Raw genomic sequence first — 20,126 nt, 5'->3', positions numbered from 1 at the left:
GGAAGCCCCAGGCTTCCAATAGGCTGGAGCCAGAGGAGCCCCCTCACTCTTCCTGGGGCTCGGAGATGCCTGCTCCCCCTGGCCTTAAAGGGCTCTCAGCCTAACCCGTCTCCTTACCATTTTCTCTGAGAGCCTGCCTCTTTTTCCTTTCTTTCACGCCCGAGAGAGATGCACAGGGGCCCAGTGAGATGTCCCCGGAGCAGAGAAGTCGGGGTCCCTAGGGCACAGGCCTGGGGGTCCCCGGTGCTCACCTGTTGAGGTCCCGCATCATGTAGCCCTGCATCTCGGCCGACGGGCCCCGAAGCACCACAGGCTGAGGCCGGGGCCGCTCGCTCTGACGGCTCGGCTGCCTTTGGATGTTGGGGTTCCTCAGAGCTGTGCTGATGTCGTTGAGGAGCCGGGGCAGTGGGCCCAGCTTCAGGAGGGCTTCCTGGAAGGGTGAGGCTGTTACCTGAGCGCCCAGCTCTAAGAGGGCCCCAGAGGGTACAGGGGGAAGGGTGTCCGAACTGGGGGAGTGGTAGAGACGGGGTGGGGCCAGGGAGGGGAGAAAAATCTGTGCGAGGGGTGGTCTCTCGGGCCACTGGAGCCTCTGGAAACACCTGGGGAGGGGGCAGATATGCATCTGCTGACCTTACTGAGCTGGGGCAGCACCTCCCAGAGCAGGGCATGGAGTGTGGAGAGCTCTCGGCCCAAGTCGATGTAACCCTCAAAGCTACTACTGTTGGTCAGCGTGTCCAGGTTGGAGATCTCATACAGGAACTGCTGCATGGAACCCCACTCCAGCTCCAGAAACTCATTCATGAATCCCAGAAAGTCCTCCTTTGAGGTAAACCTGGCCAAGGTGTCCAGAAGGTAGAGGTCACGCACACAGAAGGCCTCATGCCCACCCGTCTGAGGGTCTCTGGGGACTCAGGAGACCCTTCCTGGCCACCCCCAGCCCCACCCTACCCCTGCCTGAGGCTTCCCTCACTTGGAAAAGTTGGCCAAGTTTTGGATGACCTTGGCGATGAGGGTTAGGGTTCGTGAGGTCTGCTCATCTGGGTACTCCTGCATGAGCCCAAAGAGACTGGGCGACATAATGGCTGGACAGAGGAAGCGCAAGAAGAGCGAGGCGCTGATCAGCCTGTCAGCGATGTCCTCCCGGCCCCGCTCTGCGCAGCGCAGTCGCCAAGATGCAAACACCTCCTTCAGCTCCCTCGGGAACACGCTGAGGGGAAGGGGTGGGGAGACAGAGAGAGAGAGAGAGAAAGAGAGAGACCGGGACTGAGCCCCAGAGACCCTCAGCTTCCAGGAAACATGCTGAGGGGGGTGGTAGGAGGTGAGGGTGTGGAAACAGAGTCAGGGAGAGACAGGGAGGGAGGGACTGCAGCAGGAAGACGGAAGGCTGCTGGAAGAAGAGGCCTATGGGAGAGGGAACAGACAGATCGGGGAGAGAGAAATGGAGGGGGAGAGAAGGTGAGGGGAGAGAGACATGCGGGAGAGAGACGGAGGGTGTATGAGAGAGACAAGGAGAGGAGTAGAAGAAAAACAGACACCAGGGAGAGACAGAGATGGGAGAGAGATGGAGGGTCACTTGAGGTACAGGGAGCTCGGACCCCCCAACTCTTCTGGATTCCAGGGAAATGGGGATGGAGGTGCCCCTGCGTGATCCCCACTCCCTGTGATGGCTCAGCGCTCACTCCCCCACCTCCCCGTTCCACTTCAGCATCCCATTGACACCTTAAACTCTGACTCGTGTAGTGTAAAACAGAGCTCACCATCGCCCCCACACCTCTGAGCTCCTCCTCCTGACTTCCCTGGGTTCTGTCAATGAGGCCGCAGGTCTCAAACACCAGCCTCATGGCCTCTGGAGTCATCCATGACTCCCCAAAGACAAGTTCCCTTCTTCCCAGTCAGTTGACAACTCCAGCTGATCCCTTCCTCAGAGGGGCCTTCACAGCAGGCCCTTTTCTCCCCTCCCTGCCACCATCCTGATCCATATCTCACCCAAAAACAATCACCTCCAGCTAGCCTGCACCATGCTCTCCCTACTCGTCATGCCCTGCACTCTACACCACTTAAGGATTAATCTTCTTGATTGTGATACTTCTTGGCACCAGCACCACTAATGGCATCCCATGACCCACCGGTGAACTCAGTCTCCTTAGCCTGACAGCTGAGGACTTCCAGATTCTAACTCCAACCCCCCTGTCCGGACCTCTCTCCTCCTTCCACTCTCCACTAGGAGCCGCGGGCTCCACAAAACCTGAGCTAACTACTGGCCCCCGAAAGCTCCCGGGCCGCTCACCTTCACTCATGTGCCCGTCCCACAGCCTTCTCCTGCAATGTCTCCTTTGCCCACCATATCCATGTATCAGAACCCAACCCAGTCTTCAAAGCCCAGCCCCAGGGATACCTCCTCCATGAAGCCTTCCCTGCTTGTCCCCATCAAAGCTCTGCCTTCTCTGATCTTACGTTTCCTGGGGGAAGCCTCACTTGACACTTCACACCTACTACAACCGTTCTGTGGCCTTCTGTGCATCTACTCTGTCCCTACTCATTCCGGGTGATGCCCTCTCAGGGCAGGGCCAAGCCTCAATCCTGTCTGTCTGCCTCACAGCCCCCAGCACACTGCTCTGCCCATACCCAGTACTCAGTCCTCTTTGCGGATGGACAGATGGATGAACAGATGAACAAACGACCCCGGCCCCAGCCCCCACCCAGCGTTCCCAGTCTCACCAGTGGGAGTTGACCACCTTGCACAGGGCCAACTCACAGCACATCCGCAGGTTGGCCTGGTGCTCGGCCAGGCTAGACGCCGTGCATTTGATGGGGTCCACCTCGCAGTTCTCCTCGGACTCATACAGAGCACGGATGAACTCCCCTGGGGTGGGGGCACAACACAGGGTGGTCACATTTGCCAAGGGCAGGGATGGGGGCTGCCTGGGTTGGGGAATCGCGGAATCCCACGGCTGGAGGCCAGAGGCCAGGTACTCGAGGCTGGGAAGCATCAAGCTGAGGAAGGGTGACCTCGGGTCTGGAGTAGCCAGGTGTAGGGTTGGGATGGACATCTGGTAAGTTTGGGAGGAGGGAAACCAGAGGGTGGGCCATACCAATGGCATCCTTGAGGTATTTCTGACCAATCAGTCTCATGTACTCTTCTATGGCTTTAGTGGCGAGCGTGTTCTCGCGGAATATGAGGTGCTCCCGTTCCATGAACCGGTCCACCTCAGACATGGCCATGTCTGAAAGGAAGTCCTGAGGCCCGGGAAAATCCAAGGGTCGGCCTCTGTCCAACCCAAGCTCATTCCGAAGACAAAGTGCCCTATCCTTACTATCCACCCCACCCCCGCCCCCCAGCAAGTGCCCACTGCTGGGTCACCTGTTCCTGAGGTCACAGTGCTCACCTTGGCCTTGCCCGTACTCTGCAGAATGTGAACCAGTGCACTGGCCACCTCCTCCTTGCCCTTGACATTCAGGGCGGGCTCCAGCACCGCACACAGCATCCGGTAATGGTTGGTGACGTACTCTGCAAACTCCTTATACAGCTCCATGGGCAGGATACTCATGGTCTGGTAGCGCGCCTTCAGCCGCACAGCCGGGCAGCCTCCTTTGCCCTTGCCCCCGGAGCCACTCCCCGAGCCCCCACCCCCTCCTGAGCCCCCCATGCCCCCAGAGCCCCCGCTGCCTGTCGGCAGGGTGACGGGGTACCACTGCTCTGTGAAGTGGCGCCCAGCAAGGGTGGCCACGGGCACAGTCACCAGGCCGACATAGCCCGCTTTGTCCTTCTTGCGCTTTTTGTCTGAGTCACGGTACAGATGGAGCCGCAGGGCGCGGACAGCCGGCAGGTTGTTGAACTCGAAGTGCTCGCCCCAGAAGACGGTGTCCCCTGAGGCCGAGCGGGGCTTGGAGGTGGTGCGCGCATACAGCATGTCGTCCAGGCACAGCTCGCAGTAGTACCGCTTTTTGGGGGGCAGCTCCCGAGCCTCTATGATCCACAGCTTCAACACATTGTCCACCCGGCGGCTGTTGTCCTGGGGGAGTAGGGTGGGCCCGGCGGATAACAGGGAAGGGAGAGAGAGAGACAGAGACATCAAAAGGGGAGAGGCAGTGAGACAATGCGACAGGATCTCTAAGACGGCAGTCAGAAGGCTGAGAAGATGTGTGTACTGGGCTGAACAGTGTACCCCCCTCAAAATTCGTGTCCACTTGGAACCTATGAATGTGGCCTTCACTGAGGAAAGGGTCCTTGCTGATCTACTCATATCAAGTCGTATCCACTCTGGATTAGTGTGGGCCCTAAATCCAATGGCTCATTTCTGTATGCGGGGGGGGGGGGGGGATTTAGAGACCTAAACTGAAGGCACACAGAGGCAGAAATTGGACAGATGCAGCTACAAGTCAAAGAGCTATCAAGATGCTAGGAAGGAAAAATGAGAAAAACAAAAAGAGGCAGGGAAGGGTTCTTCCTAGAGCTTCAGAGGGACCAGGGTTTTGCCAGAATCTTCTTTTTGGACTTTTGGTCTTCTAAACTTTGAAAGAATAAAGTTCTTTCATTTTAAGTGACCTAATTTGCAGTAATTTGTTACTGCAGCCCTGGACAACTAGTACAGCAAGGGGCTCCTACATCAGACAACAGAATCAGCCTTGGGAAAAGTTTCAAAAGCTCAAAGAATAGACCAAAAATAGTAAGGTGGAATTTGAAGGGGTGAACTGGGGAGTCCCCCCAAAACAATCAGAGATTGACTACAAAAACAAACAAAAAAGTGAGTTACATAAATACGGGATGGGCAAGGCTATGTGCGGAGTCAGTGCGAAAGGGCCCGGGGATGCATAGGACCACAAGGTCTTGGTCAAGCTCAGGGGAGGCTGCCGCGCAAACAGAACTCGGTGTTCCGACTCCGCATGGGTCAGACGGCACCCAGCCTCTTGGGTGTAGTTATGGACAATGAAAAACAAGGGATTTCCCCAGAAGAGGGCTGCCAGGACTGTGAGCTCACTGGAGCCTGGGATCCGAGAAGAGCTGATGGAACTGGGAGCATTTCTCCTGGGAGATAGAAGCTTTGGGAAGAACCCAGACTTGTAGAATCTCTGAGCCAAAAGGACTTTAGAGATCATCTAATTGTCATATAAACCCCATTCCCACCAGCTTTATGGAGAGGAAACTAAGGTCTAGAGGCTTGGCTAACTGACAACTCTCTGAGTCTCCCAGAGACATGGCAAGCAGGGTCTAGGTGTCCAGCTGTCAGGGTACTGGTGGGCACTGCTTGCCTCCAGGAAAGATGGATCAACACTATAAGTCTATGACTTCTACGGTAATAGACCCTGAGGCAGAAAGAATGGCAAAAGAAATGGGGACTCAGAGAAATGTGGGGTCACCTCCTGCTCATCCAGGTCCCCTCTTCCCCAAGCCCCACTTCCCTTTAGCTCACCTTGCCCTCTAGGCCCCCTGCTTCCCCTGTGGTTTGACCTTTGCCTTGCCCATGCTGTCTGTGTCTCCTTTACTCCCAATACCTTGTTGGGTTTCACTGCCCGTTGTAGATTCTCGATCCATTTGTCCCTTTCGGCCGCGGAACGACACGCAAAACATTTTGTTCCTGAAGACGTTGTTACCTAAAGAGGGGTGGGGGGTTGAGATGGGGCTCCAGAGGGGAGGTGACTCCTAAGCACCCAAGACCCCATCACCATGTCTTCCTCCCTTACCTATCCCCCTCTCTCCCAGCCCCAGAAGTTTCTGTTTCCTTACCATCCCCACCTGTGCCACTTTCTCCAGGCCTCTGTGCCCTCACCCTCGCCCTCTCCAGCCCCCTAGACTCAGTACCTCAAAACAGAACTCCTGGCCCAGGATGGAGCTATGCACTGGCTTGATAATGGAATCTTCATCCAGGTTGAGCTCCAAGGCCTCGGCTGCACTGCTAGGGCTCAGCAAGGACTCATGCGAGTGTGACTCCTTGAAGCTCTGCATCAGCCGGGCCCTGGCAGGGAAGGGTCAGACCACAGGATCAGGGCCTCACTCTTCTGACACACCCAGGGGCCAGCTCTAGGATAGAGACCTATCCTAGGTGAAAGAGCCTCCTGAACCCCCTTCCCATAAGGACAGGGACAAAAAGAAAGCTGGCCTATCCTTGGGGAAGGACATGAGCAAAGTAAGAGAAGCCAGGACCCTTTAAGAATCCCCTACCCCCCCCAATTCACACCTAAGGGGTTGTGAGGACTGGGGACACCTGGAAATATCTCAACCCAGAAATAGACCATGGTAGGGGAAAAAAAAGAGAGAGAGAGAGAGAACAGGTGGGCCTGGGGCACTTCCAGGTGGGACTTCAAGCTGAAACCAGAGCCTCAATATAAGGGGGAAAAAGTGGAAGTAAAGAACCAGAAGTACAAAGAAGATGTTTGTTTGGGCCTGGCACACAGCTAGTACCTAAGAAACATTTAATGATTCGAAGAATGAATGAATGCAAGAAGAGGACAAGTTTTAGCAGAATCAGGAAAAAGAGGGGGGTAAATCACAAGAAATAGGAGAAAGCTGTGGGCAGAGAAGTGCGAAGGAAAAGCTGGAAAATGGGGCCTGGGAAAGAGGGGGAGGTAGGGCAGGAGGGAGCAGGTGGAGGCAAAGCCACGTGCAGAAGGAGAGAGGATGGGAGAATGGGGAGGAGCAGCCGGAAAGAGGGGCGTGGGAACAGAGATGGGGGGACAAGCAGGGACTGCACCAGACAGCATAAGGTAAAGGGGGCTGAGGGAATGGATGCCGGGCCACACAATACAGAGGGATAAGATAGTGAGCGGCTGGGAGATGGCTAGGGGAGGAAGAGTGGAGAGCAGGAGGAAAGCGGGAGGGGGAGCTCGGGTGTGGGAGCCTCCATGAAGCTATTTATAGCAGCCCCGTCATCTTGGGCTCCTTTGCCGTCAGCGCGACGCTCCCCCGGCCCCCCCCGCCCCCGCGGCCAGGAATACCATGCCCTCACCCCCCCCAGGCCCAAATCCAGCTCTGGTGACATGGGAGGGGGGCAGGGGACGGTGTGACTCACCTATCCCAACCTCCCTACCTGCCCAATCCTGGGGGCGGCCAGACATGGGGGAAAAGGAAGGACAGGGTTCTCCCCAGGGAGTGATTGGGTGAGGGGAAACCCAAAGAGGGACCCCAAGAAGCAGACAACAGAAGCAAATATCAGATCTCCTGCAACCCCAGCCTCAGAGACAGTACCGTCAGAAATTCTCTGAGGGCTTCTTCCTCGCACTTCAATCCATGATTAACCCTAAAGCTCCCCCTCCCTGTTTTGTCCACCTGTGTAGCTGTGCCAGCCTCCCCTTCCCTCATGCTCCCCTTCCCTCGTCCATTGGTATCTGCTAACCCCAGCCCCACTCCAAGCAGCTGCCATGCCCTCACACCCTTCTCCCTAGGTCCCATTGCTCCCTCTCCTACCAACCCACTGCCCCCTTCCCTGGATTCCTTCATTGTTCTTTCCAGGCTCCACTACTCCTTCTCTGTCCTATACGGCTCCTTCAATCCTGGGCTGGAGCCCATCCTTCTGTTGGCCACAAGAGTCCCTCCTTGGCCTCACCTTCATTCCCCTTCCTGCCTCTCTGCTTGTCCTCTCCCTATCCCCTGCCCCTCTCTTGCTGCTGCCTCTTCTCCATTCTGTCCCCTGGCCCAAAGCCTCCCTCAGCCAATCCAGGGCCTTCACTCTCTGCACCCAGACAAGCCCCTTCCCTCCAGTCTCACCCAAGGACCCCCTGTCTTGCGCCCAACTCACCCCACTCACCCCATCCCCTGTACCTGTCATGGTCAGCACTTCGGAAGCGAGGCAGGATCTGGCGAAAGCTGCTGGTCCGGTCAAGTTTGGGTTGTGACTTCGTGCGTTTGATGGAGCTTTTTAACCTCCGGCTCAGGAAGCCTTGCTGGGGTGGGTTGTAAATGGGGATATGGGTGGGTTGGGGCAGTCAGTTCTACCTACTCACCCCTCACCCGGGAAAGTATCCCTGGATGAAAGTGGGGTGGGAGAAAAGGGAAGCCTCTAGAGGTGAGGAAATGGAGATAGGAACCCTGCTACCAATTTGTCTTCCTTTGCTCCCAACGGGTGCAAGCGCTCACACACATGCACACATACACACACACACCAGCTTGGAGAAGGTGGGAGGGCTGGTCTGAGAAACAGGGGGACAGAGCCAAGGAGGGGGAAACCAAAGAGGTGGGGAGAGGCAAGTGCCTGCTCTCTCTCTCTCCTGCCCCCTTTCTCAGAATGCTGGGACTCCAGCTGGGGCTGGAGGGGAGGGGGCCCAGCTGAGCCACATCTGGCAGGCGCCTTCACTCACCGAGGGCCGGAAGGGCGCAGCGGGGGCGGCCTCCATGCTGTACTGCTTCCCCCCTGGGACGCTCTTCCTCCTCGAGCGACCCAAGTGGTATTCTGGAGAGGGAAAAAGAGCCAGAAGGGAGGTTGGGAGGGGTCGTTGTTAGCCCAGGTGTCCACTTCTGACCCCAGCCCATTCGCCCACCTCCCTCTGCCCCTCAGCTCCAGCCTCACCTACCCCCCGGAAAGCAGCAGGAAGAGCAGCGGCGGCTGAGAGGCTGGCGGCGGGAAGGAGGGGGTAAAGAACCCGAGCCGGAGCCCCCCGAGGGGGATGGGGTGGGAGGCCTTAGGCCCATGACTGGGACTGGCAGTCAGCAGAAGGGCATGGCTGAGAGGGTCAGTAAAACCCCAGTGGTAGAAGGACACCAAAGATCCACGGAAGCTAGGTCCTTGGTGCCCACCCCCCCAGGAAGGGGCTAGCTGGGGGGGGGAAGTTGGGTTAAAGGTCATTGCCCATAGGCAGGCTTTCCTCTCCCCTCAGCTGGGCACATCTTTCATCTGCTCCCCTCTCCTGGAACCCCTGTCCGTCTGAAGAGCCAGGGCTGCCTCCCATGACCCCCTCCCTGGTCTGGAGGGGGAAGTCTTAGAAGAGACCTGTGAGGAGTGGCAGGGGAAAAAGCCTGGGGACAGAAAATCCAAGGAAGGGGCAGATGGTGGGGGAGGGGAGAAGGGGCCGCTTCCACGTGCACTGCAGTGGCTGGGACTCAGAAGGGAAGGAGGGGGTAGAGGAAAGAGAAGAATGCAGAAGAGTGGGGGAGTGGGCAGGGAGCGGGGAGGATGAGCAGTGGAGGTTCAGGGGACTCCCAAGTGAGGGTAGGGAGAGGAGGAGGAGGGGAGGAGAATGCGGATGAAGGCCGGACTGCCAAGAGTCTAGAGGGGTGGCAGCTCGAGGAGGGAAGCTGAGGCTCTGCTGCCAGGGAATTGAGAGGGGCAAAGGGGCTAGAGGAGAATGAAAGTGGGGGGATGCCAAGCTCCGGCTCCAGCTCCAGAATGGCTGCCCAGGCCTGGGCTCCCCCCTCAGCCCCACAGTCACCACTGCAGCCAATGGGGGGGCAGGTGCTGCATCAGGGGCGGGGCTACCATCTCCACGGCAACAAGAAGCTACAGACTGGGAGGGGGGGACCGGAAGAGCTGCCTGTTAACTCTATAAGTTCCGGAACAAGGGAGGACCACAGCTACATTTTCACTGTCTGCTTCCAGAATTGCAAATCGCCAGCAACTTGCCCTAGAATCAGTCTCCAGCTTCCCTTTGCTTCTAAAACCCAGGTGTTAGAAGGTCTGTCTACAGAAATGTGGGCTCCATGACACAGGAACCCTTGCCAGACCCTTAGGAACAGTGTGTAGAGCACAGAAACATACACTGAACTGTGGGGGTACGTGTATATAACCACAGTACAAAAAATAGGGATCTAGGTGCTTATGAGACATACAGACAACTGTGAGCACGGGCGTGCCACAGATCCACATTCTGAGACCTTGAGGCCCACATACCCCACGGGATACATGCTTAGACATATGTGAACACTGCAACAGGAGAGTACACATTTTGACCCAGACACCCATATGAGAGCTGCTGGTGTGGACATGTGGCCCCAGTCCCTTGGGCAATCATGTGGGCAGCACATTACAGAAATGGACAGTTAACCCTGACACACACACACACACACACACACACAGGAAGTTGGTTTAACCTCTAAGATACATGCCTGAGTATACTGTAGACCCAATCACAGCAAGGTATCCTGGTACCCCGAAAGCACAAACATCATTCATTCACATGAGAAGTATAACCACATCCACTTCATCTCAGGACAACCCCTTCTTCTCCCCCAGCCCCTGACTGACTCCGATGCAAGCATCCATGATTGCTCTCCAAGGAGGAGAAAATGAGGAGCAAATGCATCAATTACCCGTCTAGGACACATTCAACAATGCATCTAAGGGGTCAGGATATCTTTTTCTTAGTCTCTCCATTTCTTCGGTATGGCTGCCTTCACTCCCATTCCAAAGAAACCAAACTCAGCCGCTACTTTCATATGCAAGCTCCTCTAATAAAGGCACAAAGACTAACTTTAAATCAACTAAAATTTTACTTTGGAGCTACAGAATTAACAGAAAGAGAACAAATTTGTGAACTGGCTTCCTTGGCTCTTGGAAGTAATATAACCTTACACGTTACCAGGAACTAAGACCCATGAACTCACACGTAAGTCACAGGTACGTGGAGGCCACAAACACAAATGCTTACAAAGACTTTCGCTGCCACAAAAAAGGAAAACATGTAGAAAAAAAGAAAGTGACAGAAACACAGGACATTCTGTTATGAATGCTGCATACAGTGACATGTACAGAAAACATGGCACATACGCATGTACACACACAGAGCAAACCTGGTCAGTGCACCCTGCAATCCTGGGTCTCCATGTCCCATCTCTACACGATGTATACACACATGCACACACAAAACAGCCACCTACACATACCCGTAACACAGGCATTGTGCACACACCCACACATGTACACACCCTGTGTACACACACAATCGCACTCTCACACACACACACAGCAAGGGCTTGGACTCCCGCCTCTTCAACCTCTCTAATCTTGCCATCACCCACAGAATCTCCCCCTGCCCTCCAATTCGCCAAATCCCTAACCTTCCCTTCAGCCTTTTTTCCTGTTATACCCAGCTGGCAGCTCTAGAGGGGAGCCAAGGAGGGAGGCTGCCAGAGCAGGATGAGGAACAGAGTTGGACAGAGCAGAGAAATGGGGGGCAAAACTCTGTGCTGGGGACAGGAAGCTCTACTGACAGTCCCTGCGGTGACAGGCCCCACCATGAGCCAGGCTCCATGCCTGAGGGGCCATCCCTCATCCAACTAAGCCTGATCCTATAGCCTACATGAACCAGTGGCCTCTCTCATCTTGCCCCTTACTTCTCTCCAACAGCTTTACTCACAGGCCTCTCTGCTCTCCCCACTCCTCCTCACCAGCTTCCAGACCCTTTCTCCCTCCATCCCCATCCAGTTCCCCATCTTAAGCTCTCTTATCCTCTTTTTTCCTCCGTCTGGCTCAAACATCTCCCACATTCCCATTCTCCAGCTATCCCTTTTCTCCTAGCGAAACCTCCCTCATTCCTCTTCATCTCCTTTCTCCCCACTTTTCTACTTTCTCTCCACTCCTTTCCTTTTCACCTTTTCTGTCCCCACTCCCAGACAGAGCAGGGGCTCACACCTGCCCACCCCAAAGGTGTTTCACATATAGTAGGGTTCCAAGAAGCCCACTTACGCACTCCCTTCCCCCACTTGCACACCACCCACATCCAGACACGCCCTGGACACCCGTGCTGGGATTGACACAGATACCCAGGCCAATGATGGAACACATGCAAAGACACACACCTGCCACCAGGGCAGAGAAAATCTTGCTCACGCTGCCACACATCCCTAGACACAGGAGACTGCCTGGAGGTGAGCTCCAGCCAGGGACATGCAAGCTCAGGGTCAGAGGTGACATGTACCAGTATGGCCAGTGGATGGCCCAGCAGCCTTCTAGGCAGGAACCGGACAGAGGCACGATGAGAGAGGACAGGCTTGCACACGGCTGGGTGCACATGTGTGCATGAGGAACTGGGCCCCGGGTACACATGGCATCGACACACGGGGGACAGGAGCATGGACACGAACACATACACAGACACACCGGCTGCTGTCTCCACCAAGGAGCTCCGAGACCACCCCACACCGGCCTCCCCCGCGAGCTCGCGACCCTGGCCCCCCGGAGGCCGGTCCCCGACCCCCCACCTCCGCTGCCCCCCTCCAGTTACCATAACTCCCCCCACTCGGAAGATGCAGCGAGAACATGCGGAGGGAGCAGCTGCCGCCGCCGCCGCCGCCGCCGCGGCTTCCCCACCCCCTTCCCCGCGCCCACGCACACGCGCGCCCCCGCCCCCACGCGCGCTCTTCGTCCGCCCGGCCCCGCCCTTACCTCGCACCGCCCCCTGGGGGGGGTCGGGGGTGTCCCCGGTGGGGGAGGGGCCCCGCCCCTGCGCGGGGGAGGGGCGGGGTGCGGCAGGAGAGGGGGCGGTGCGGCCCAGCTCGCGCCGCCCGGCGCGTTGGGGGCGGCGGCGGGGCCCGGGACGGCCGGCCGCGCGGTGACGGCCGCGGGAACGGCTCCCTCCGCCGCCGCTCCCGCCGCTGCCGCCGTTGCCCGGGCCCCGCCGCCGTTGCTAGGCGACCGCTGCTGCCGTGGCCGCCTCTGTCACGAGCCCCGTCGCCCGGAGACAGCGCGAGAGAGACGGGGGAGGGGGGCAAGGGGACCCCCAAAACCAACCGGGCCTCCCACCATCTCCTCCCGAGCAGGACCCCCACCAAAACCGCGGAGGAAGCGAGGGGCGGCGGCTCCACCCAGCAGAGGAGGAGCCCTGGATTCCAATGCCCCTCAAAGGTCCGGCGACCTCTCCTGGGCTCCAGCGTCCACAGCTTCAGCACATACCTTCGTGGACCCAGGCCCCCAAGCCCCTAAAGATCCCTGTGTCCATGCATATCCTCTATGCCCTTTACAGATTCCATGTCCCCCTGAAAACCCCAGACGTTCACCAGCTATCATCAACTCTTCACTAGACCCTCCCCCCAACTAGATATACTCCAGGACCCTCTTCTAACCCCTACTGAACCCTCAACACGACGACCTCCACATATCATCCCCAACTCCAAACAAACACGGATGCCCCCACCCAAAATACACCGGAGACTCACACCAGAGACCCCAGACCCCAAGGACTCAGGATAAGAAGAAACATGGGGATTATGTGGGCAGAGGTATCAACCACCAGACATATGATAAACATGCTCCGTGAGCATGTGACCATCCTGGCCTGGACACACAGGTATGCACATGTGCACACACACAAATCTTTCCCAAACATAAACGTGACACACACACATGCACACACACAGATGTGACAGACATCACACACATTCTCTGTACACACCATCACCACCACCTGGCTTTGCCTCATAGAAATGTGCTCTCCACACCCCCCACCCCATGGTCAGAGGTTTCCATGACAACGACACACATCCCTACCCACCCACCTACCAACCCAGGGTCCCAGAGCTGGCCCCCAAGGGCAGTGAGACCTGCGCCTAGCAGAAGAGGGCTATATATAGGGAGCTAAGGGATGGAGACAGGACACTGGATCTCTTTGAGGAAGAGAAACTGGGAGCCTGGATCCCTAAGGGAAGGGGCTGCTGGTGGAAGAAAGGGTCACCAGGGGTTGGGGGGATGGAGGAACTGGATCCCTAGTCCTGGAAGGGAAATGCAGTGGTAGGGGGCAGTGATAAGGGGTTTCTGGGGGCTGAGGGCGTCTCTCTGCACCTTGGCTGCAGATCTCTGTTCTCTGCCTTCATCTCCCCTCACTGTTCCCATGGAAACCTTTTAAGCGAACTTCTCAGGAAGACAAAAATCTTTTTTTAAATGACTAAAGAGGGGGGTGGAGGGGGGGCAGAAAGAGGGAGGGAGGGGAAGAGACAGATGGAGAGAGGGAGAGAGTTGGAGAGACAGACTGAGCAGATAGCTCTACAGACAGAAAGGAGATGATGGGGGTCTGATGAAGTTCCACCGGGAGCAGAGGGGAGCGACAGAGGAATCAAGAGGGATGGGGAAAATAAAAGAAATCGGGAGAGAAAAGAGAAAGGGGGTGACATTACTGCAGAAAATAGAAGCAGTTAAAGAGAAGAGAAAAGGGGGCAAGAAAAGAGGGAGGGCCCACAGGCCAGAAGGTCTGGAAGAGGAATCAGGAGCGTGGGGGTGGGGCAGAGGTCTGTCAGGGGAGGGCAGGAACTAGGTCGTTCTCTCCACGATCCCAGACCAAGGGCTGGGAGGGGCAGGGGCAGGAGCGCTCGGACAGGAAGCTAAAGATCTAAGGAGACTATTTTTACAAGCACCAGGAAAACAGGCAAACTTCGCTGCTGGAGAGCAAAAAGGGAGCGAAACACAGCAAAGACCACTGGGGCCTCTCACCCACAGCCCCAGTTCCGCTCCAGATCCCAGAGGAGGGCGCCTTCTCCTTCCAGGCTCCCACTCGCAGGATGAGAGACCGTGTCTCCTCCTCCTCCCACCCCCTGACAGCTCCCTCATTTCCCCGACACCCCCCTCCCCTGCAGTCCCGTCCACCTTCAGCCCTCTCCCCGTCACTGTCCGGGGCACGAGAGCCTGCTCGGCCGCCGTACCATGCTCGCCGTGGGGACGCCCCTCCACCGGCACGGAGACCGTGCGTCTCAGCAGTTTGTTGCGACTGGACTCGCTCCGCCGGTCCCGGATCAGAAGGGGGTGTATCTAGGGGATGCGGGGGTGTGTCAGACCTCACCGGCCCAGGCCGTCCCTCCTCTTTCCCACCCCCACCACGGAAGGATGAACCTCCCTCTCCACTGGGCCTGCCCACCTTCGGCCCTTGCTCCTGCACGCTCTTTAAGCGTCTCGGGATGAGTCGGTTTCTCTTTCCCCTCTCTCTCCAAGTCTCTCTCCCTCCTTTCCCTCCCGTCCCATCCTCCTCTTTCCTCCCTTCATTTCTTTTGAAACACCCTCCGGGAAATTCTCCCAAACCCGACTCAGCTCTTCCCGCAACCCCGCAGGAGTCTGCTACTCTGGTAATCCCCTTTCCCCTTGACCTTCAGTTCCTCCATTCTCCCCGCTTTCCTCCCAACCTCCCACCTCCCTCACCACCTTCCCTCCCTCCGTGCCTGTCACGGGGGTAGCAGAAGCTGCATTTATAATCAGGATCTACAGCTTGTCTCCCTCCCACGGCCCGGCTTTCGGCCAGACTGGGACCCAACCTCCCCGCCCCGCTCAAAGGGCCTGGTCACCTTCCCCCACCCTTCATCTCCTTCCCTTGGCCCCTGCTCAACCTCTTTCACTTGCCTCCTTCTCTTGAGCCATTCCCTCTTCCTGAGCCTCCTCCCCAGCTCCAATCTTCCCTACCCCTACAAGAACCACCCCACCTTGCTAGTCCCTAGCTCCAGGTCCACAATCCACCTACTTCCAGCCCCCTGTGGCCCTACACACTGCTCACCTGTCCATCCCCTCCCACATCCTTCCCACTCCAGACTCTAGCCACTCAGTTGCCCCTCAACTTGCTGGCCACCTCCCCTGGACTTTTGTCCAGCTCTATCATTCCTTTGTTATCCCACCCTCTCAATCCTCACAACAGTCCCCACTCTTATTGGTTCCAGTTCCCCTAACTGATCCTACAGACCCCAACCTAGTCAAGACTAGCGGCCACTAGTAAATCACTCAAATGGCCAATGCCTAAAACTTGGACTCCCAAACCACCTTTTCCTTTAAAGTCATCATGTCCTCCCCTAGACACCTGGATTTCACTCTGTGACCTGGAAGCTCTAGCCAGCTTCTCCACACTCTCCTTTGACCCTCAGGTCCCTCCAGACCCTGGTTAACCCCAACCAGTTCTAGCCCTGCCGCACCACACCCTCCCCAACAGTGTCAGAAACACCTCTCTCCACCTCACTGGTCTCCAAGGCTACCTATCACTCTCTAAAGCTGGTCCACCAAATCCCCCCCACTCGCTGAAGCACACCTCTGGGCCTCTACCTTTCATATCTGTACCCACTGTTTCTTCTGATGGGTCCTCCACTGCTGATCCCGTGCCCAGTTAGAACCCATACTCTCTTGGCTCTAATGGCCCTGCTTGGTCCCCACCTCCCACACACTGGCTAGTCCCTGTCCCTCTCCCACTCCTACTGCTTTAGAAAATGTCCCCTACTCTCAGTTCCCCTCATTCCCCAGGCATCTCCTTCCTTGTTTTTTTCCTGGTTGATGTCCTTGGTGAAAGCTCTCCTGGTCTCTCCAAACCCTGACCTTGGGCACCTTCCCAGTCTTCATCACCATCCACACCAAGATCCACTGACTTCTGTCATCTCTCCTAGGACCTTCTGGCCCTTTCCTGGTCCCGGTTTCCCTCAGTTCCCACTCACGATAGGGGCAGGCCTGGGAGTGATGAGTGATGGGTCTTGCTGGCATGGGGGAAGAACAGGAGAGGGTTCCCGAGGACCACTTGGGAGGTGATCCCTCCAAAGCAATGCCCATTTCCTGCCACCCCTTCTCCAAGCCCTTCAGTTTCCCTTTCCCATCCTAACCTATCCCACAATATGGGCAGGACCACAACAGGAGCCACCCCCAAGTCTTCAGAACCACATCTCCTCCCCAACACTGTATGGGCCCAGAAAGATCCCCCAGCGAAGGTAACAGAATGTTTACCCTTTTGCACACCCCAACCCAAACCTCAATGGCCACCCTCCTCAGACCACTTGCAAATGTTTCTCTCTCCTTTGCCTTCTCTGTGCCTCTCACCCCTTCACTAATGAGGATTCTCCTCATCTTTCTTTCCACATTCTCCCATGCTACCCAGAAGTCTCCCCAACCTTCCCACTCTGCTCACCTCGTCCTCATCCAGCATGAGAAGCTGGTTCCCCGAGATGATGCAGAACCGTGGGTTCCAACCAGGACGATCATATGGGGAATGAACGTATTGGGTTCGGTGCATAGGGGGTCCCCGTACATCTGGGGGGGACAGAGACACACAGAAATGGTAAGGGAGGTTCTATGCACTTAGGAGACAGAGGCCCAAAATGGCAAGAAGAGAGTCCACAAAGTAAGAGAATAAGACCCCACCCGCCTTGGAGATCACAGATGGGGGTGAGGCACATGGTAACTTATTTAAAGGAACAGAAAACAAGCCTATATATCTGGGAGGAGAGAGGGGAGGGGAAATCACATCACATGGGGGCTCTGTAGACTGCAGGAAAAAAATATAGAGGGGCGGTTCAGGGAGGGGGATTATATCATGACAGAAAGGGTACACATTCAGAGGCAGAGAAAGGTGGTGGTGCTCTCCACATCCAAAAAATGAAAAGATGGAGGGTGCAGCAGAACTGGCAGAAGAGTAGCACACAGAATGGTGGTGGCAGGGGGCCTGGGAAGAGGGAGGGCACCCAAAAAACCACAGAAGACAAGGACTTGGAGGGAAGGTGGCTCCCCCAGCTATAAGAGAGTGAGAGGAGAAAGCTACACAGCTGTGGGAAAGAAGAATGGGGCCAGGGGCATAGGAACATTTGGGCATGAAATTCTGAAAGCTAAACATCTGGAAAAGAGAAGATGTGAGGGAGCTTACCAGTTCACAAAGTCCGGGACAGGAGAGGGCCTCTCCTCCCGCCTCTCCTCTATTCTCAGCTCCCTCCTCCTCTAGCCCAGCCCTGCTCAACTCTGGGAAAATTCTGGTTCTTCTGGTGGTAGGGAGAGGATAGGTCTTGCCAACATCTGGTTTTGGGAGGGGCTAGAGAGTGAGGAGGCAGGAAACATGCCTTTGTTTGAATGAACAGAGATTGAATTGATCTCTTTTCCCACTCCATGCCCAGAGATCAAAGATTCCATAACGAGCCCTTACTTCCCCTAGTCTCCAAGGACAGGATGGAAGCCAACTCCACCGGTGAGGAAACTCTCCAAGGTACAGTGAGGAGCTTGAGGAAGAAATGGGGAAGGAAGAATGGAAGATCCAGGCCTGGGACAGGGAGGGGGCCTCCAAAATTTCAAGCTGGGGGTGGGGACAAAGAGTAGACCAAGCATTGCCCATACTAGGAGATGCCCCCAGGGGCATCTTACCCAACTTAGCTGTTCTTCCCTCACCCTTATCTCTGCACACTGTCTCTCCTTTAAATCCCAATGCCACACACCATCAAAGGGACACAGGGAAGAGGCACTATGGAAGTAAGAAAGAAATCTAATTGGTGACCTTGAAGTGAGAGAAAATAGGTTTAAGGTACGGCCCTGAGAAAGAATTTAGAGGAAGAAAAATCAAATTCTGTCACCTTTACAAGAAAATTCATCATGGGTATCATGAAGGAAAAGAACTGGTCATTAAGCTCCATTCGAACTGATTACCTGAGGAGAAAAGTTTTTTAAAAATCTAGCCCCTTTCTGTCTATGAACGTGTTCTTCAAATTTACCCAACCTGCAGATCAGAGTCAGAGATGAACCCCTAGAATACATTTATTTAGAAATCCCAATACTTTGAGACTTTCACTATCTCAAAGCCATCTCAAAGAGTCTATCTGAAACCCTCTAGATACAGAGATCACCAGTCCCTAGGCTCTGAGGCTGCACACGCTGCAGGCAACGCGCCCGCTGCACTCAGGCTCTGAGGACTCCCAGAGGAGAAAGCCGTGGATCCATACGATCGTTCTGGGAGGGGCTGGTTCAGGCTGCAGCCACAGGGTGGCAGGTTAGAGGTCAGGGGACACCTTCTTCCTGGGAGCAGGGAAGGCCCCAGGGAACTCAGCTTAGAAGCAACTCTGGAAACACCCCCCCCCCCATACACACACACTGTCTAGACTTAAGTAAGGATGATTCCGGGAGGCAGATGCAAGAGACAGACTAACACAGCTGAGAAAAGGGAAAAATTTACTAGGATAAGAAGTCCCACAGGGCTCAGATGAGGAGGTCTTCTAGGTCCTGTTCCAACCATCAAAACCTGCCATCTTTGCACCCAAATCTCCAACACCCCAGGAAGTAGAGGAGATGAGAAAAGAGGACTGGGTGGTAAAGAGCTGAGGTATTAGGGGAAAGTGGGTAGGCACAGACTTGCAGCGACAAGGCAGGGAATGGGGCAGGGATAGAGGATGGGCTGGGGGACAAATCATAGGGACGGATCAAGAGAAAAGAAGGGAGAAAGGAGAGTAAATCCCTAGGGACAAGGAAATATACCAGAAGAGCCCAAGTGGACACGGGGCAGAAGAAATGAGGTATACCTAACAGGGGTACTAAGACAAGGGGGTCATGAAGGACAGGTGAAGAGGTGGTAGAGATATATGGGAGCTACCAGACAGAAGAGAGGGAGAGAGAATGGACCAGAGAAAGGACTGATACAAGAGAAGGACAGAAGGGGGACTCATATAAGGAACGGACACCATATGGGGGGAAAGATATAGGTGATGGACACCAGAGGAGGGAGGGGGAATGGTAATAGGGATTGGAGGTGGGGGAGGGGGTAAAAAGTGGTGAAGTGAAGGGGGTAGATAGGACCCCAGGGGTTACATTTCACTGGTCAAAGGCCTTAAGGGAAGGTCAGAGTCTGGGGCAGGGTCCTAACCTGCCCTCTACTTCCATCACTCAATCTTACTTCTGTTGCCCCCTCCCCCCTCAATAAACACACAAATAATTTTGGCCCTCCCCCTGCCCTGGTCTCTCCTCCCCCAGCCCATTCCCTCTCTCCTCTCTTCCCTCCATCTGGACCCTCCATCCCCCCCACCCCCCACTGCCTCCCTCTCTCTCCATCTGGCCCCTTCTTCTCTCCCTCCATCCTCCTCTCTTTTTCAACCCCCTACCATTCTCTGGGCCCCTTCACCGTATTCTACCCCCATCTTCTTTGCTTCTCCTTTCACCCCTATGTTTTCATTCCCCCCCCAGACCCTTTCCTAAGACTGTCCATCTATTTCCTTAATATTTTCCTCATCTCTCAACTCCCACCTCCAAATTATTTCTGCAGCTCTTCCCCCAAACCTTTCCCTCTATCATCCCACCCCTTCTGGCAATCTCTTTCCCCTTCATCATTTTGCCCTCCGCCCCCTTCTAAACCTGTTTCCTGGCCCCTCCGGCCCTTATCTACCCCTATCCTCTGGCCTCCAATCCCTCCTTCCCCATTGCTCCCATCCCTGCCTTCCCGGTCCTCCTCTCTCTCCCTCCATTTCAGCTGCTCCCCTCCCTGGCCCCGGCTCTGCTCCCCCCCCCCCC

General features: G+C 55.9%; 1 protein-coding gene across 17 annotated transcripts in view; it reads right to left on the bottom strand.

Moving 5' to 3' along the window:
• SYNGAP1 (synaptic Ras GTPase activating protein 1) overlaps positions 1–20,126 on the bottom strand; it is a 31,717-nt gene that overhangs the window by 11,305 nt on the left and 286 nt on the right. For 11 of the 17 annotated variants that reach the window (XR_004381589.1, XM_032849157.1, XM_032849158.1 and 8 more), the window contains exons 2-13: positions 16,780–16,901; positions 14,558–14,663; positions 8,293–8,384; positions 7,757–7,878; positions 5,801–5,954; positions 5,494–5,592; positions 3,387–4,013; positions 3,093–3,237; positions 2,719–2,863; positions 971–1,207; positions 631–832; positions 252–430 (exon numbers count right to left, since the gene is read on the bottom strand). Coding sequence is in view for 16 of the 17 variants with exons in the window: in XM_032849157.1 (XP_032705048.1) it covers positions 252–430; positions 631–832; positions 971–1,207; positions 2,719–2,863; positions 3,093–3,237; positions 3,387–4,013; positions 5,494–5,592; positions 5,801–5,954; positions 7,757–7,878; positions 8,293–8,384; positions 14,558–14,663; positions 16,780–16,901 (2,230 nt within the window). In the remaining variant the exon portion in view is untranslated. Of the gene's footprint in view, positions 1–251; positions 431–630; positions 833–970; positions 1,208–2,718; positions 2,864–3,092; positions 3,238–3,386; positions 4,014–5,493; positions 5,593–5,800; positions 5,955–7,756; positions 7,879–8,292; positions 8,385–8,501; positions 9,945–12,150; positions 12,223–12,311; positions 12,349–14,557; positions 14,664–14,769; positions 14,880–15,245; positions 15,296–16,779; positions 16,902–20,126 lie in introns of those variants that run through there. The other 6 variants (XM_032849164.1, XM_032849173.1, XM_032849175.1 and 3 more) reach the window with 6 other exon arrangements.

The sequence above is a fragment of the Lontra canadensis genome, unplaced genomic scaffold, assembly GCF_010015895.1.
Source record: "Lontra canadensis isolate GAN:19392208 unplaced genomic scaffold, GSC_riverotter_1.0 scaffold219, whole genome shotgun sequence".
Taxonomy (NCBI): domain Eukaryota; kingdom Metazoa; phylum Chordata; class Mammalia; order Carnivora; family Mustelidae; genus Lontra; species Lontra canadensis.
The sequence above is the reverse complement of the archived record's forward strand: the minus strand, read 5'-3'. Positions and strand labels throughout refer to the sequence as shown.